Below are 19,272 nucleotides of genomic sequence, written 5' to 3'. Positions count from 1 at the left end.
CACACACACACACACACACACACACACACACACACACACACACACCTATCATTCACATTAAATAGTGTCTTATGCTGCCAACATATGTCAGTGCCCCGCATTCAGTGTGAGGGTTCAGCAGGGTAAATAGAAACACTCAATGAGGGACATAAGGTCACTCATTCAGTGTTCTAGGTGCCCTCTAAATCTTGGCACCTTAGGCAACCACCAAGGTTCACACAGTGGTAGTACCAGCCCTGATGCCAATAGTGGTAGTACCAGCCCTGATGCCAGCGGTTTCCTTTCTATCGCCCCCCCACCCCCCCCCCCTCTATTTGACCAGTAGCACGTGACAGATTCAGCAGCATTCTCAGAACTTCTTACAGATTAAAAAAGATACATGAAACCTGACAGTGTAGTTTTTATAAAAAGAATGGACTGTTTTAAAGAGGGAAACTGGTAGACCTCCCAGAACCCTGGGCAGAAGAGAGCGTAAATGACATTCATTTTACCTCTTGGGGATATATTTGCTAAACTGCGGGTTTGAAAAAGTGTAGATGTTGCTTATAGCAACCAATCAGATTCTAGTTGTCATTTTGTAGCATGCACTAAATAAATGATAACTAGGGGCCTGATTCATTAAGGATCTTAAATGAAGCAGTATCTTATTTCAGTCTCTAGTTTGCACCCCTTGCATCGTAACATGGTTTTGTCCAGGAGACTGAAATAAGATACCTCTTCATTTAAGATCCTTAATGAATCAGGCCCTAGAATCTAATTGGTTGCTATAGGCAACATCTCCACTTTTTCAAACCCGCAGTTTAGTAAATATACCCCTTGGTGTTCTAGGAAAACAAAAGACTACTTGTTTCAAAGAATGAAGACAGCTATTTCACAATAGTTGTTGATAAAGCTAATTGTGAGCCTGCTAAATTCAAAGTTAAAATAGTAAATACAATTCATAGTTTGCAACCTAATTTGCAATATCTCTCTCTCTCTCTCTGTATATATATATATATATATATATATATATATATATATATATATATATATATATATATATATATATTCATTATTAAATATATTGTTTTGGGAATAGACAAAATACGATTAAACGTTATGAACTATTTGACCATCAAAATGGCTGCTGCACATGCACAATATAGATCCGTGAAACAAAAGTGATTCATCATCGCTTTGTTATTGCCTTGTTGTGACCTCTTTGTATCATGTATTGAAACCAGTGTATGAGGACATCATTTGTAAAAACACGCCCTCCTTTGTAAAAGTTTATTTATTGGACTGCAACAAGATCTCTGGCTCTCAGTCTGCTCCAGAATCTTGGGCTGCAGGTCGTATTGACAGTGAACTGTGTGCATTTTGCTATAACTAAAAATGTAAGAAATAAACCCCTATTTTTTTACAACTTCTACATTTGGTATCGACAGCACATTTATTTTACTTTTACAGAGGCAATTCCTGGATCAAATAAAAAAAAAAAAAAAAAAAAAAATCTTATCATAACCCTTACTGTTAATCCTAATCCATACATAGCCCTGACATTAGCCCAATTTTTTCATCTGAACCTAACAATTGCCCCTGAGACTGCCATTACAGGAGAGCAGGACAGTCATTAAGGAGAGCAAGACAGACATTAAGGAGAGCAGGACAGTCATTAAGGAGAGCAAAGCATAAAAAAGGAGTGTCATTTGCACCTGGGCAAAACCGTGTTGCACTGGAGGGGGGGGGGGTAAATTTAAAATGTGGGGACAGATTTATAGTTGGGGTAGGGCATGTCCTAGATCAACATTTAATTTCAGTGTAATAATAAAGTTATTAAGTATTTAGATGAAAAAACAGCCAGTAATTAACTTATGTGCAGAATAATAAACTAATTTGCAGCCCTTGCATTGAAACATGGTTTGTCCCAGAGAACATTTACTCCTTTTTTGACTTAATGACTCAGGCCCTATGTAGTTATCAAAAATAATGGCCTCCTGCTGTTCACCAATTAGATAGATGATAAATAGCATGCTGTCTATGCTAATAGCTCACCTAGGTTTAAAAGACAAGTTTCAGGCTGTGCTATGCTCACTGCCCAGATAGCTTTCACCATGTCTCGCAGCCCTTCTGCTATGGGGGCTGATTATTGGAATGTTGAGTAACAGTGCAGAACCCCCGGTACTAGAGCGAAATAACATCACAGACCAATGTCTCTACACAACCGCTACTCCCCAGGAGGCGAGGAACGGAGGAGGAGCCTCCTCTCTGAAGAGTGAACTTGGGCCGCTATCTCATCACGAACCCCAGCCAGATTCCATCCAGACTTTGCAACTCCAGCAGTCATGCTCAGACTACAACTAAATAAGACGATAGCCGCCCTGTAGACCAGGATAATCTCATACTTGCCAACTCTCCCGGAATGTCTTGGAGAATCCCGCATTTCGGGTGAGTCTCACGGACTCCCCGGAGTATATGGCAATTCTGCCCACTTCACTAGGAAGTAGGCAGAATTAGGGCCAAAATGCCGCGATTCTCTGGGAATCGCAGTATTCGGCCCCGCCCCCGCTGTAAAATGACGCATTTGCGTCATCACATAACGGGGGCGTGTCCAAATTGACACAATTTCTGAGCCCAGCCCCCGGCACGCCCACCTCCCCCAGGGAGGCTCCCAGACGCCAACTCCAAAAAGTTGCCAAGTATGGATAATCTTCTTTTTCACAACACTGGTATTGGAGTGGGGGCTGTAACTTAAAATTTTAGTGCCTGGGGCAAGAAGGAAAACTGACACCCGCCTAGCCCTCAATTTTAACCAAATGAACGTAAAACATTCACAAACTGGGCACCCCCTTCAGCGTTGCGCCTTGGGCAGTCATCCTCTCTTGCACAGCCCTAGATATTGCCCTGATTGGACTCGCAGCGGATCACATCAGTCGGCCTGACCACATGGCACCCCCAGCGTTATCACTAGGTTAAATCAACCCAACCTGCATTAATAAAATTATATCAACTGATTCCCTTCCTCCAGGCACGGAGCCAGCCTGACACAAGTCCCCAGAAATAGGATGACCCCACACCACTACCCCATTTATATTGACGCAACAGAAAAATATAAATGTTTCTTTTACAGTACAGATACTTCTTTGATGTTTTAAACGCACCACTGTGGTATTATACAGAGATGGTGAGAGTGCTTTAAACATTCATTATGTGGGCTTTTATATATAAGCCTTGCGAGTTGTGTGTGCTCCACTTATTGCACAATAGACCTCTCCCTGTTTCAGTGCTTACTTGAAGTTGAGGATTTTCTGGGCTAAGTACCAAATACAAGAGCCACGACGACGCTGAGCTCATGGCATGTATTTTCAATGTAAATGCAACCAGCGCATGGCAGTCATTTCTAAATCCCACACTATATAGTTTTCCCCGCTGCTGCTGATTTCCTCCCGTGCACCAGAGACTAACAGATTTTTTACACCGCAGGACTGTTGTGTTGCTCTTAGACCTCAGAGACCTCTCTGCCAGCTCTTACTGCTTTATTGATCTCTGGGTAATGTTACCTACAACTCATCTCTGGAACCAACCAACGTGGAACTGGCAGTGAGACTTGGCTTCCTGTCTAGGCAGCCAGAGCACAACATCTTATTCATCAGACAGCTGTAGGAGACAACACACAGGAAATGGCACACTCAGCCAACCCAGGAGTCAGCCACAGATAATCGGCAGGCAGTCTGCACTGTTCCATCCTCTGTCCTCCCTAACATTTTAAAGGCCTCATTTTAGGTGAGATGATAGATCTGACAACAGGGGGAATGTAACATCTCTTTCAGACACTGTATAAGTTACACTTTCAGTCTACTTATATTATTTCTAATGAACATTGAACCCTTGTTGGTTGAACAATTTCCTGACGCATTGCAATAATACGTTATAGAAATCTACTCAAGGAGCACAAATGAGGGTATTCCCATCGCTACATGAGATGAGGTGATTCATTACTTTTAAAAAAAGATAGTAAAATAAAATGACCGAGTGTAAATCTCACGTACCTAAGTTCTGGTAGAAGAAATCCTATAAGGTAATGGTACCTGCCTGCTGTATGTATGGAGCGGATTACTACTTCAGAAGAGGTGCAGATCAGTCAAATTATCGGCCCCATAGCAAAATTTGGGTAGGGGCCTCCTGGACCCCCCCACCGCACTTCACTTTATTGTGAACATGAGTGGTCTGTCATATGCGCCAATCTGAAGAGGATGCCACTATGTTCTTTTGAAAGCAGAGCAGGGTGGGGTGGAGGGGTGGTGCCCCTACTTGAGATGATGTGTGAAGGTGGAAATCCCATTTAAGCTACCTCAATATTGCTAAATCTGTCTCTTCTATCTCCCCATTTTTATTTTCCTACTGAAGCCACTGGCATTGAGGGGAGAGATAATAAAGATATACAGAAAAGGGTCACTGTCCAACTGTGTGTTTTAGTCTTGGGAAAACGGTGGTTTCAGTTTGTATGTGAACTTATGTTGCAGGCAATGTAAGTGCCTAGTTCCTGTCCACAAGTAACACCCTCTGAATGCAGAACTCAAGTACCAGAAAATGCTACGTACAGGCGAATAGAGTGTGTAAGGTTCCATAATGGTGGAATACACAAGCACTCATATCTCTCATGTGCCCTTAGCTTAAATATGGTAAATAATTTAACAAGTAAACATGTCACAAATAATGGCGACCACCAGAGTGTCTGATGTAAACTATATCATGAAATGCTAACCTGTCATATAAGGGCCACTTGAACACCAATTAGCACATACGCCTCGGACTAAACTAATTAGGAACATTGATCACACTGTTTTACATATCCCCCCCAAAAAAGAGTCTGCACAGATATAAAGACCGTGATAGCTTCACTATGCATTACTCATGGATGTCACAGATAGGAGTGACTGTTACCTAAAGTATCACCTGTGATTATAAATACATACAATTTCTCTTAGGATAGTTGACAAATTTGAAGGTTAGGGTCATTTACAAACAAGCTGCCAACATTGTTATAAGTGTGGAACATTATTTTCTTACATTTGTTCTATACCCCTTTTGTGTACAAATTGTTTAGAGACTTTTATTTATAAATGTCCCCCAGTATGAGTTGTCCTGTGCTTATTGGGGCAGAACAATGTATTGAACATTGCCCTTTACCAACAACAGAAACATGACACCAAACACCACAGAGCCTGGGCTATTCCCATCCAACGTCCCTAATGTACATAAACAATGCAGAAATGCAACATAGTTATAAAAATAGACTATAGATCATTGGGAAAACACAAAACACACACACAGCAAAATGTACATTGAAAAATGAGGAGCTATAGGTACCACATAGCAACATGTCATCAATTTAGGACATTTTCTGTACTTGTGATGTTTAGAATGTTCTGCACACATGAAGAAGAGACCTGTGAGGTTTGGCATAGACTGCACACATATTGAAAAGAGTTCTGAGGTTTGAAATATTGTGTGTACATGAAGAAGAGACCTGTGAGGTTTAGAATATTCTGTACACATAAAGAAGAGATGTGTGAGGTTTAGAATATCTATAATATAAAAGCCTAGTGGCGTGTGTTAGTCTGTGTGTGGGAAAAAAAAACAAGCTGTAGCGCCACCTGCTGGGCGGAGTTATACACTGACCTACTAAATTCTTAGCATTATCTAATATATAAAAGTAAAAGCCTAGCGGCGTTTGTTAGTGTGTGTGGAAAAAACTATTTTCTCAGAAAGGGCTCATCCAATTGACCTGAAATTTGGTATACTGACATTATTTGACAAAAAAATTAGACTCATTTTCGTGAGGTAATTTTACCTCATGAACACACATTAAAAAGGGCGCTTGCGTCAGGAAGTAACGCTCTTCCCCTGAGGAGGCCTGGGCTAGGCCCAAATGCATGACAAGAACCTTTTTAAGACCTTAAGTAGCTTGATTTGACTAGAATGCATGAGTATCATGCACGGGTTAACTTGTTCTATATACATGACAAAGAGACCTGTGAGCTTTAGAATATTCTATACACACGAAGAAGAGAACTGTCAGGTATAGAATATTCTGTGCACATGAAGAAGAGACCTGTGAGGTATTTCTAGTTCTTTACCCATAAATAAAAATGGCCAATGACGCGCACACACAACACACACAACACACACACACATATATATATATATATATATATATATACACACACACACGTACACATACATACACACTTCATGTGTTAAACTTCTAAGAGATTATCTTTCTTATTAAGGTTAAATGAAGGCAAAGGACCCTCTAAATTCATCTTTACAAGTGGCACCCTCTCCCCAGTGAGTATTCCACTGAAGCATCTTCCTTTTTCTCAGAGCCTTTTATCATCAGACACAATCCACCATCAAAGTGTCAACCGCAAACTCACCACATGCTGCCGAGTCCTGAGAACAAGCATGTGGATACATAACATTACAGATGAGAGAAAATCCCATCAACAACACACAGCCCCTTACCACTTTACATGATTGTGGGGTCCCAAGAACAGGAGTCTGTTCCGGAGAACAGCAAGAGGCGAGCATATGTAATCCTTGTACAACCTGTTATAGTCCTTGTACTTCCTGAAACTACAGTGAACTCTGCAGTGAAGAGACATCCAATGTGTATACACTCAATCTCTTTCTGTGCTGGGAGCTATCCAGCTCAGCTGATGTCTGTCATAAATAAATGATTTAAATAATCACAAACATTAATGAGCAAAGCAGCCAAGCTTGTTCCACGTTATAGCCCATATTATCCAAGTGGAAAGAGACTTTATGAACCTGTTACAGTAACAGTCTTACAGCTTTGCATATTATGTATGACAAGTTCCTCACAGAATTGTTGGGGAGGATAGACAGGACAGGTTCCTCATACCAGGGGTCAAGTATAAAGGACAGAACAGGTGTATTACACCAAAAGTCACAGCGTATTACCAAGACAGATTCCTCATGGCAGAGGTCAGGGTGGATGGACAGGACAGGTTCCTCACACCAGAAGTCAGGATGAATGGAGAGGGCAGGTTCCTCACACAAGGTGACAGTGGATGGACAGGTTCCTCACACAAGGTGACAGTGGATGGACAGGACAGGTTCCTCACACAAGGTGACAGTGGATGGACAGGACAGGATCCTCACACAAGGTGACAGTGGATGAACAGAGCAGGTTCCTCACGCTAGGCGACAGTGGATGGACAGGGCAGGTTCCTCACACAAGGTGACAGTGGATGGACAGGGCAGGTTCCTCACACAAGGTGACAGTGGATGGACAGGGCAGGTTCCTCACACAAGGTGACAGTGGATGGACAGGGCAGGTTCCTTACACAAGGTGACAGTGGATGGACAGGGCAGGTTCCTCACACAAGGTGACAGTGGATGGACAGGGCAGGTTTCTCACACAAGGTGACAGTGAAGGCACAGGGCAGGTTCCTCACACAAGGTGACAGTGAAGGCACAGGGCAGGTTCCTCACACAAGGTGACAGTGGATGCACAGGACAGGTTCCTCACACAAGGTGACAGTGGATGCACAGGACAGGTCCCTCACACAAGGTGACAGTGGATGGACAGGGCAGGTTCCTCACACAAGGTGACAGTGGATGGACAGGGCAGGTTCCTCACACAAGGTGACAGTGGATGGACAGGGCAGGTTCCTCACACAAGGTGACAGTGGATGGACAGGGCAGGTTCCTCACACAAGGTGACAGTGGATGGACAGGGCAGGTTCCTTACACAAGGTGACAGTGGATGGACAGGGCAGGTTCCTCACACAAGGTGACAGTGGATGGACAGGGCAGGTTTCTCACACAAGGTGACAGTGAAGGCACAGGGCAGGTTCCTCACACAAGGTGACAGTGAAGGCACAGAGCAGGTTCCTCACACAAGGTGACAGTGGATGCACAGGATAGGTTCCTCACACAAGGTGACAGTGGATGCACAGGGCAGGTCCCTCACACAAGGTGACAGTGGATGAACAAAGCAGGTTCCTCACACAAGGTGACAGTGGATGGACAGGGCAGGTTCCTCACACAAGGTGACAGTGGATGAACAAAGCAGGTTCCTCACACAAGGTGACAGTGGATGGACAGGGCAGGTTCCTCACACAAGGTGACAGTGGATGGACAGGGCAGGTTCCTCACACAAGGTGACAGTGGATGGACAGGGCAGGTTCCTCACACAAGGTGACAGTGGATGGAGAGGGCAGGTTCCTCACACAAGGTGACAGTGGATGGACGGGGCAGGTTCCTCACACAAGGTGACAGTGGATGGACAGGGCAGGTTCCTCACACAAGGTGACAGTGGATGGACGGGGCAGGTTCCTCACACGAGATGACAGTGGATGGACAGGGCAGGTTCCTCACACAAGACGACAGTGGATGGACAGGGTAGGTTCCTCACAATTGCACAACAAGTCAGGTGGAAAGAAAGGGCAGTTTTCTCACACAAGAGGTTAGGGCAGAAAGACAGTGCAGGTTCCTCACACCAGAGGTCAGGGTGAATGGACAGGCAAGGTTATCACACCAAAAGTCTTGGTGAATGGAAACATTTAAGGTCCTCACAAAAGCGATCACTGTAACAATGACTGTTGAGCTCTCTGGATGAGCTGCTGCACTTAGATGGTATTGCAGTTTGTCACAGGATCCTCACAGAAGAGGTCAGGAAGAGCTGGATGGGACAGTTCTTCCAATCATCATGAACAGGACCTGTTTCTCACATTAGAGTTCATAAAAAATGGACAGCACAGACTCCTCTCAGCAGGGGTCAGGTGAGAAGACCGGACATGTCCCTCATAGCAGAGGTCATGATGAGTGGACAAGAAAGATTCCTGACACCAGTGATGGGGACAGGTTTCTCATTGTGAGGGTCAGAATAAAGACGTCACTGCTGGTTCAGATATCACCGGGTCAGGATGAACAGAACAGGGCACCTTTCCCTCAGCAGGGGACAGGATAAGAAGCGGACATAACCAATCAGGAGCATGTGGACAAAATAAATTCCTCAATACAGGAGTAAGATTAAGCTCATTGCAGTCCCACCTTTTTCACAACAACACTTCTCCATATCTTAAAAAGCGCAGCACAGTAGGAGGATGCGAGGACAGATGTGAATGCTGATAGACGACAGCAATACAGCAGATGGCATTGTGTGTTTGGGCTATCCATGTGGTACTCAGTCTATGGATATAACACAAAACGCCATGTTCCTGGGACATATGCTGAAAGCCCATCTGAGCACATCTCCCTATGTTCCTGCATTTGTCACCGTATATTTCACAATGGTTCATAAAATGGGCAATTCCAGCACAAAATGTCAGTAATCTGCATTTTCTTTTCACTCCGGAGCATACGTCAGTAGCATTTCCTGCTGTTTACACAGGCTGAACAGTTTTGTCTTGACTTGTTTCTTTATGTGACTATAATTTAACTAGGAATCCAAAGACATGAGAGTATATTTACCGATATTTCCAGAAACAGACATTTTTCTCTGAGTGGCAAATACAGAAATTGTCAGCACAGCCATTAGCATAGGCAGGGAGATTGCAATGTAGTGGTATGTCATAAGACTGGGGCCGGAGGATTTAAATATCCTTAGAGGCCAACAAAGGGCGAGGGAAGGGGAAGGGGAGGGTGGCTGGGGGCACTACCTAAATCTCTAATAGCCGCTAGGTGAACAAGCACTTAAGTATCGGTACTGGTCATTATAGTGATAATACCTATTCACACATCTCGTTCAGGTTAGTGTTATGTAATGGTGCATCACTAATGTCAGACAGAGACAATACTGGTATAGCTTAAAGCATTTTACAATCAGACCATTATTACAACACTGTATTAATTGAATGCCTGCAAAATCTAACAGGAAGGCACAGAACCTTAATTATCAGACATTATTATCATATTATTATTTAATAGGGAAGACATCACTGGGATCAGACACTGATATTTTCTACTACTGGTTATTAATATGTTTAATTTTTTAGTGCCAACATATTATACCAACACCGCCGAACAGAGTAACTATAGGAACATTAGCAGATAAAGGGGCACATTTATCATTAATCAGCAAAAGTGAGAAATAGTTATCAATCCTTATCGCAAGGATAAGGATTGAACTATTTCTTAAATTTATTAAAAAGGGAACACAGAAACAGCAGTTCCGAAAAACTGCTGTTTCTGTGATAGAAAAAAATCACACTTACCTCCCTCTTCGGATGCGCTGTCTCGGGATCTCCTCTTCGTTCCTCTTCTTCCTTCAATTGCACTGCACATGCGCACAAAGTCCCCACTCTGTCTCTGCAACTATTGTTGCAGAGAGAGCGCGCTGAGTGACAGGGAGGGATCATGTGATCCCTCCACACATGCGCTGTCCAGCTCTGCTCTTCGGAGCAGAGCTGACAGCAGTGGATTTCTTCAATTCTGATAATGTACGCCAGCTTCAGCTGGCGTACATTATCAAGACAAGTTCCCGAAAAAAATTTTTTTTTCGAGACTTGTTAGATTGCGGCCAGAGCAGTCAGCATTCTGTTGAATGGTGACTGCTCGCAAAAACTATCAGGAGTGCAAAGCAGCAGATATCCATGATATCTGCTGCGATGCACCTTTAATAAATTTGCGGAGGGCACATCGGGACTTTAATTCCACGGTAAGTGCACAATAGTGCACTACCGTGATTTGTTAAATATGCCCCAAAGCATACTGGTGAGATGTCTCTTGCAGGAGGGGAGATCTCACTGGCGATATCTGGTGGAACACTTCATTTGGCCCCGCCCCATAAACTGACACAACCATTATAGCCTATCACAGCAGGGGTGAATCGTGTCACTAAGCCCCACCCCCATCACTTAACTACCCAGGATCAGTCAGGTTGCCCTGCTCTCCCGGGAGTATTCCCAGAAATTCAGGCGTCTCCTGGACATTCTAGGAGCGTAGGCAACTATGAGATAAAGGAAACCATACTGAAACAGTACACATTTTGACGACTTTGCTGTTAAATTTGGACTACCGCCTAGGAAAATATTTTGCTAAAGTGCCCCCTCCCCCTAGCCCAGTGTTGGCTAACCTGTGACACTCCAGGTGTTGTGAAACTACAAGTCCCAGCATACCCTTCCAGCAATAAGCTGCTATATGTCGACAAAGCATACTGGGACTTGTAGTTTCACAACACCTGGAGTGTCACAGGTGAGCTAGCACTGCCCTAGCTGCTACAAGGAGCTTTGTTTCCATGTAATACAGAATGGACAAATAATTAAAGCACACCAACTTTGCCGCTCAGCCCCCCCCCCCCCCCCCCCCTCACTTCTGTGTTTCGCTCAGCGCTGTGTTAGGAGCGAAGGCGTCCTCTGGAAAACAGCTGCATGTAGCTATCCCCGGGGCCTCCACTAGGTGGAGGGGACACGTTATATATAAACATTTTCATAGGTGGTAGTGCAGCTTTATAACATCTGACCCTTAGAGATTTGTACTTCATAAATTTACGACCAATCAGACACAAGCAGGATTTTAGGTCTATCATAAAATAGCAAATCACAACCATTAGGCCTTAGGAGTCCATTGCTATAAGACACTGAATCCATTGTGCTGAATTGCGCTAAACAGCAGATTCCCAATAAGTCCTTCAAGGTGGAGTTTTCTTTCAATTAAACATTTCACTTATTTATTTCCACCTTCAGGGATTTTTGTCAGGTGCTAGCAGCTCATTACTATCAAACACAGCCTCAGTATCAGTTATTTGAGGTATTAGGAGCTAATTACTATCAGGAACAAATAAATTACATCTGTCAGTTGCTAGGAACTCAGTATTACCAGCCGCTAGACCTAGTACTATTGAATCCCCACACAGGGTTTAGCCGCCCCTAACCAATCAGAGCGGTTTTCTCACATTCTGAAACCGCTAAGTTTGGTTAGTTACTGACAGGTCAGGAGGCGTACCCATCGAGGTTTGGTTACTCAGCATTCTCCAAGTGTTTTTTTTTTTATTTTTAATTCCCATTGTATTACACACTGGACGACTGAAGAAGAACCCACCTGGATTTAGGTGTCTAATAAAAGGGTAAAAAAAATGGCGTGTGGGTGATGGGATTATAATAAAAGATTATATCACAATTTATGCGTTTTTATTTAACTGTATTTTTTCCTGATGCCCTAGATCTGGACTACATGACATGCTGGCACTTGTAGTTCTTCAAGCATCAGCATGCTCTAGCTATTTATGGGTATTTTGGCAATTGTAGTCCTGTGACGGCCAGGGTTTGCTGGGACGCGTGCTGGAAAGAGCCATAACGCTTTCAGTATGGGGATGTGTTCTTCTAGGGTAGAGTGCCAGCATTTAGTTTTGTGCTTTGGAGGAGATCTAACCGCAATTGCACTAATAGAGGCACATGACAGGACCAAGCTGATTTGGCATTACATCGGCCATTTTGTTTTTCATAAATGGTCTCCATCGTTTCTACTTATCTTAAGGAAAACATTGTCTGGAGAAACACTCTACCCCAAAGAAGCAGTGAGAAGACAACCCAGGACCCTATCTATCATTATAAAGACTTTTTCCATGTTTGAGAGTTGTGCCCAAGTCATTAAGGGGAGCAAAGCATAACAAAGGAGTAACTGTGCATCTGGGCAAAACCATGTTACATTTAAAATGTGGGGACAGATTTATATTTGGGATAGGGCATGTCCTAAATTGCATTGTAAAGATAAAGCCAGCAAGAATTTGGGTGCCACATGAACAAAAACAGTCAGTATTTAACTTATGTGCAAAATAATAAACACATTTGCACCCCTTGTAACATGGTTTATCCAGGAGCAAACTTACTCCTTTCTTTTTGCGTGGCTCTCCTTAATGACTCAGGTCCTAAAAGTCCAGAACTGCCAGACATGAAAAAGTACTATTAATAATCAGAAACATTTTGGGGCGCTCATCACTATTACACACCTGCCCACTCTCCCGGAATGTCTGGGAGACTCCAGAATGCCGGGTAGATCTCCCGGTCATTGTCCCGCATCCTGACCACTTCCTTGTGGAATGGGGGGGCCTCCATGACACGATTTGTTGCAAATCGCGTCATATTAGCCCAACCACCCCAAGCGAAGTGTCGTCTCCGGACTTGCACCTCTCCTCCTGAAACTCTGGAGGGGAGGGGAAAAAAGTTGGTAAATGTGCAATATTAGACCAAGGGAGTTTATGATAATGAACCACTGGGATATCACAAGACTTGATACTAGGAGCTCACTGTCAGGCACTAGGAGCTCACTGCCAGGCACTAGGAGCTCGCATCAGGCACTAGGAGCTCACTGCCAGGCACTAGGTGCTCGCTGTCAGGCACTAGGAGCTCACTGCCAGGCACTAGGAGCTCAGTGTCAGATAATAGAAGCTCCCTGTCAGATACTAGGAGCTCACTATTAGACATAAGGAGCTCACTACAATTAGACAGTAGTAGCACATTAATATCAGATACTGAGAGGTATCGTCTATAGTCAATTACTAGTATCATGACAACACTACTGTCATCACTATCAGACACTAGGAGCTCACTATCAGACACTAGGAGCTCACTATCAGACACTAGGAGCTCACTATCAGACACTAGGAGCTCACTATCAGACACTAGGAGCTCACTATCAGACACAGGGAGCACACTATCAGACACTGGGAGCTCACTATCAGACACTGGGAGCTCACTATCAGACACTGGGAGCTCACTATCAGACACTGGGAGCTCACTACAATTAGAGCACTTTAATATCAGATACTGGGAGGTATCGTATATAGTGAATTACAGGTATTATGACAACACTGCTGTCATTACTATCAAATACTAGGTGCACAATACTATAAGGCATTAGGAGCACATTATTATCATCTACCAAGCGCACACAATTACAGGTATTATGGAAAAACTATAAGCAGTTACTAGGAATATACACTTACAGGTATCATGAGAACACTACTATTAGATACTAGGCGCACAATATAAAAAAAGGCATTAGAACCACACTACTATACTTTAATTATACACTAGGAGCTCACTACAACCAGACATTAGTAGCCTAATAATGTAATATATTATCAGCTCACTATAATCAGACACTAGGAGCTCGCTACAACCAGACATTAGTAGCCTAATAATGTAGTATATTTTGAGCTCACTATAATCAGATGCTAGGAGCTCACTACAACCAGACATTAGTAGCCTAATAATGTAGGATATTATGAGCTCACTATAATCAGATGCTAGGAGCTCACTACAACCAGACATTAGTAGCCTAATAATGTAATATATTATGAGCTCACTATAATCAGACACTAGGAGATCACTACAACCAGACATTAGTAGCCTAATAATGTAGGATATTATGAGCTCACTATAATCAGAGACTAGGAGATCACTACAGCCAGACATTAGTAGCCTAATAATATAGGATATTATGAGCTCGCTATAATCAGACACTAGGAGATCACTACAACCAGACATTAGTAGCCTAATAATGTAATATATTATGAGCTCACTATAATCAGACACTAGGAGATCACTACAACCAGACATTAGTAGCCTAAAAATATAGGATATTATGAGCTCACTATAATCAGACACTAGGAGATCACTACAACCAGACATTAGTAGCCTAATAATGTAATATATTATGAGCTCACTATAATCAGACACAAGGAGCTCACTACAACCAGATATTAGTAGCCTAATAATATAGGATATTATGAGCTCACTATAATCAGACACTAGGAGCTCACTACAACCAGACATTAATAGCCTAATAATGTAGGATATTATGAGATCACTATAATCAGACACTAGGAGCTCACTACAACCAGACATTAGTAGCCTTTATAATATAGGATATTATGAGCTCACTATAATCAGACACTAGGAGCTCACTACAACCAGACATTAGTAGCCTAATAATATAGGATATTATGAGCTCACTATAATCAGACACTAGGAGATCACTACAACCAGACATTAGTAGCCTAATAATGTAGGATATTATGAGCTCACTATAATCAGACACTAGGAGCTCACTACAACCAGACATTAGTAGCCTAATAATATAGGATATTATGAGCTCACTATAATCAGACACTAGGAGATCACTACAGCCAGACATTAGTAGCCTAATTATATAGGATATTATGAGCTCACTATAATCAGACACTAGGAGCTCACTACAACCAGACATTAGTAGCCTAATAATATAGGATATTATGAGCTAACTATAATCAGACACTAGGAGCTCACTACAACCAGACATTAGTAGCCTAATAATGTAATATATTATGAGCTCACTATAATCAGACACTAGGAGATCACTACAACCAGACATTAGTAGCCTAATAATATAGGATATTATGAGCTAACTATAATCAGACACTAGGAGCTCACTACAACCAGACATTAGTAGCCTAATAATGTAATATATTATGAGCTCACTATAATCAGACACTAGGAGATCACTACAACCAGACATTAGTAGCCTAATAATATAGGATATTATGAGCTAACTATAATCAGACACTAGGAGATCACTATTACCAGACATTAGTAGCCTAATAATATAGGATATTATGAGCTCACTATAATCAGACACTAGGAGATCACTACAGCCAGATATTAGTAGCCTAATAATATAGGATATTATGAGCTCACTATAATCAGACACTAGGAGATCACTATTACCAGACATTAGTAGCCTAATAATGTAATATATTATGAGCTCACTATAATCAGACACAAGGAGATCACTACAACCAGACATTAGTAGCCTAATAATATAGGATATTATGAGCTAACTATAATCAGACACTAGGAGATCACTACAACCAGACATTTGTAGCCTAATAATATAGGATATTATGAGCTCACTATAATCAGACACTAGGAGATCACTATTACCAGACATTAGTAGCCTAATAATATAGGATATTATGAGCTCACTATAATCAGACACTAGGAGATCACTACAGCCAGATATTAGTAGCCTAATAATATAGGATATTATGAGCTCACTATAATCAGACACTAGGAGATCACTACAACCAGACATTAGTAGCCTAATAATGTAGGATATTATGAGCTCACTATAATCAGACACTAGGAGCTCACTACAACCAGACATTAGTAGCCTAATAATATAGGATATTATGAGCTCACTATAATCAGACACTAGGAGATCACTACAGCCAGACATTAGTAGCCTAATTATATAGGATATTATGAGCTCACTATAATCAGACACTAGGAGCTCACTACAACCAGACATTAGTAGCCTAATAATATAGGATATTATGAGCTAACTATAATCAGACACTAGGAGCTCACTACAACCAGACATTAGTAGCCTAATAATGTAATATATTATGAGCTCACTATAATCAGACACTAGGAGATCACTACAACCAGACATTAGTAGCCTAATAATATAGGATATTATGAGCTAACTATAATCAGACACTAGGAGCTCACTACAACCAGACATTAGTAGCCTAATAATGTAATATATTATGAGCTCACTATAATCAGACACTAGGAGATCACTACAACCAGACATTAGTAGCCTAATAATATAGGATATTATGAGCTAACTATAATCAGACACTAGGAGATCACTATTACCAGACATTAGTAGCCTAATAATATAGGATATTATGAGCTCACTATAATCAGACACTAGGAGATCACTACAGCCAGATATTAGTAGCCTAATAATATAGGATATTATGAGCTCACTATAATCAGACACTAGGAGATCACTATTACCAGACATTAGTAGCCTAATAATGTAATATATTATGAGCTCACTATAATCAGACACAAGGAGCTCACTACAACCAGATATTAGTAGCCTAATAATATAGGATATTATGAGCTCACTATAATCAGACACTAGGAGCTCACTACAACCAGATATTAGTAGCCTAATAATATAGGATATTATGAGCTAACTATAATCAGACACTAGGAGATCACTACAACCAGACATTAGTAGCCTAATAATATAGGATATTATGAGCTCACTATAATCAGACACTAGGAGCTCACTACAACCAGACATTAGTAGCCTAATAATATAGGATATTATGAGCTCACTATAATCAGACACAAGGAGCTCACTACAACCAGACATTAGTAGCCTAATAATATAGGATATTATGAGCTCACTATAATCAGACACAAGGAGCTCACTACAACCAGATATTAGTAGCCTAATAATATAGGATATTATGAGCTCACTATAATCAGACACAAGGAGCTCACTACAACCAGACATTAGTAGCCTAATAATATAGGATATTATGAGATCACTATAATCAGACACTAGGAGATCACTACAACCAGACATTAGTAGCCTAATAATGTAGCATATTATGAGCTCACTATAATCAGACACTAGGAGATCACTATTACCAGATTGGGAGTACAATACTATCACTGCTACCTGACATTAGCACACTACAATAACATACTAATAGCTCACTACTATAAAAGACACTAATATTATACTGGAAACAAACAACTGATTAGGCACAAGGCAGCCACTATTCTCAGCCATTAGAATTAACTACATTTTGCCTTTTATATCACATTTGCCGCTCACTAGTTTTAAATATTTTAAACCCATGACTCACTATTGTCACGCTCTTACAATTCATGATTATCGAGGTTATCATTTTTCAAAATTTGACCCTTGTGAGTTCATTACCATGACCGTGTTAAAACTCTTTACTGACAGACGACTAACTATTATCCGATATTTATGGCAGTCAGCAGTGTAAATCTAAGACATCATATTGATGTTTGAAGCTGAAACATGTTCATTTATTTTTCCACATTTTTGTTTAGAATTCCAGGTATAGTAACAGCCTGTTTTTGGCTCACATGCAGGCATGATCGCCATCTGTTTCAAAACACACTGCTAAGATTTGTCTCACCGGTTCTCACATACATGTAAACAAACACATAAACATCGATATCTATACACACATATGAAAAGGTTTATTGACTATCTCAATTTAACACTTTGTTGCTTTACTTTGTTTCCTACTAATTGCTCACTTGTGATGGTCACATACCTTAACGAGCTATAGACAGTGTATACATTTTCCACCAAACGGGTGATAACTCACAGTATTTTATCTACAGTTGTATTGAAAAGCCCACGGTTAGGGCTATATGATTTATGCAGGGTGATAGGATATATTCTGCTGACATATTTCAGGTATGTAGAATCTATATCGGTTGATGACATCTATGGAAGCAGTAGGATATTTGCAAGTGTCATGTGTCAGAGATGGAAGAGGCATAGGCTGTTTAATGTAAGGTGCTGATTAGTGATAAGATTGCAGGATTCATTTTGCAGGCATGTCACAAGGGCTGTACAATGTATGTCAATGTCAAGTCAAATGGCTCTAGCATGCATGCTGGTAACATGTTTTATGGCTGTATCATGCATGTCTCTGAATTTCGATTAATATATTAACAATATGCCTCAGTTTTGCACAATGTGAGTTGCAGACATGTCTCACAATTGTAGGATTGTATGTTGCTAATGTGCTTGTCATACTGCACCATGCATGTTGCTAATTCTTTTCAGACATGTATGATATAGATCATGCATCAGCACTATATAGTGTACTAGATGTTATTGACATGTATAAGCACTGTAGGGTGTATTTTGTTGACATGAACGGTTACTTTTTGTTTGCTTGTTTCATAAATATGTCGTTTGCTTGTATACAACATCAGTGTCCAACATCCAGGTCAGTCTGTCGTATAAGATCCCAGTCCAGCACCATGGACAGGGGCATCAGGGACAGCCACAACATGGAGTCAGCGCCTAAGATCCATTGCAAGAAGGGGATGTTAGAGAGAGCCACAGCACCAATATAGACTACAGGAGACAGACAGTCTAAGACAGGCGCAGCTGGCAAAGGGAAATCTAGAGAGGACCACTACCCAAAAAAGAGACAGCCCCGGCATAATAGAAAAGGAGTGACAGCCAAAACAGGCAAAGGTGGAATAAGACGTACAGAGGATGGGGACAGAGACTGGAAGATGAGACAAGCCTGGCACTGCAGTGTGGACCACAGGGCTGAACCTACCTTCAGCTGGGCTTCCTCTGCGCCATGCCATCCACCTGGTGCCAGCTCTGGCCGCCCCTCCTGCAGCAGCCCCCGCCTCAGGAAACCAGCTGGCACGAAGGGGGCATTCAAAGGGCAAGAACGGCTCCATCCAT

The 19,272-nt window shown here is 41.8% G+C and overlaps 1 protein-coding gene across 4 annotated transcripts in view; it reads right to left on the bottom strand.

Moving 5' to 3' along the window:
- Positions 1 to 19,246, bottom strand: part of LRFN1 (leucine rich repeat and fibronectin type III domain containing 1) — a 99,511-nt gene extending 80,265 nt beyond the window's left edge. For 2 of the 4 annotated variants that reach the window (XM_075186799.1, XM_075186801.1), the window contains exon 1: positions 19,139 to 19,246. Coding sequence is in view for 1 of the 4 variants with exons in the window: in XM_075186798.1 (XP_075042899.1) it covers positions 18,732 to 18,751 (20 nt within the window). In the remaining 3 variants the exon portion in view is untranslated. Of the gene's footprint in view, positions 1 to 18,731; positions 18,874 to 19,138 lie in introns of all 4 variants that reach the window. The other 2 variants (XM_075186798.1, XM_075186800.1) reach the window with 2 other exon arrangements.
- Positions 19,247 to 19,272: the final 26 nt, after the last annotated feature.

This window comes from Mixophyes fleayi, chromosome 9, assembly GCF_038048845.1.
Source record: "Mixophyes fleayi isolate aMixFle1 chromosome 9, aMixFle1.hap1, whole genome shotgun sequence".
Taxonomy (NCBI): domain Eukaryota; kingdom Metazoa; phylum Chordata; class Amphibia; order Anura; family Limnodynastidae; genus Mixophyes; species Mixophyes fleayi.
The sequence above is the reverse complement of the archived record's forward strand: the minus strand, read 5'-3'. Positions and strand labels throughout refer to the sequence as shown.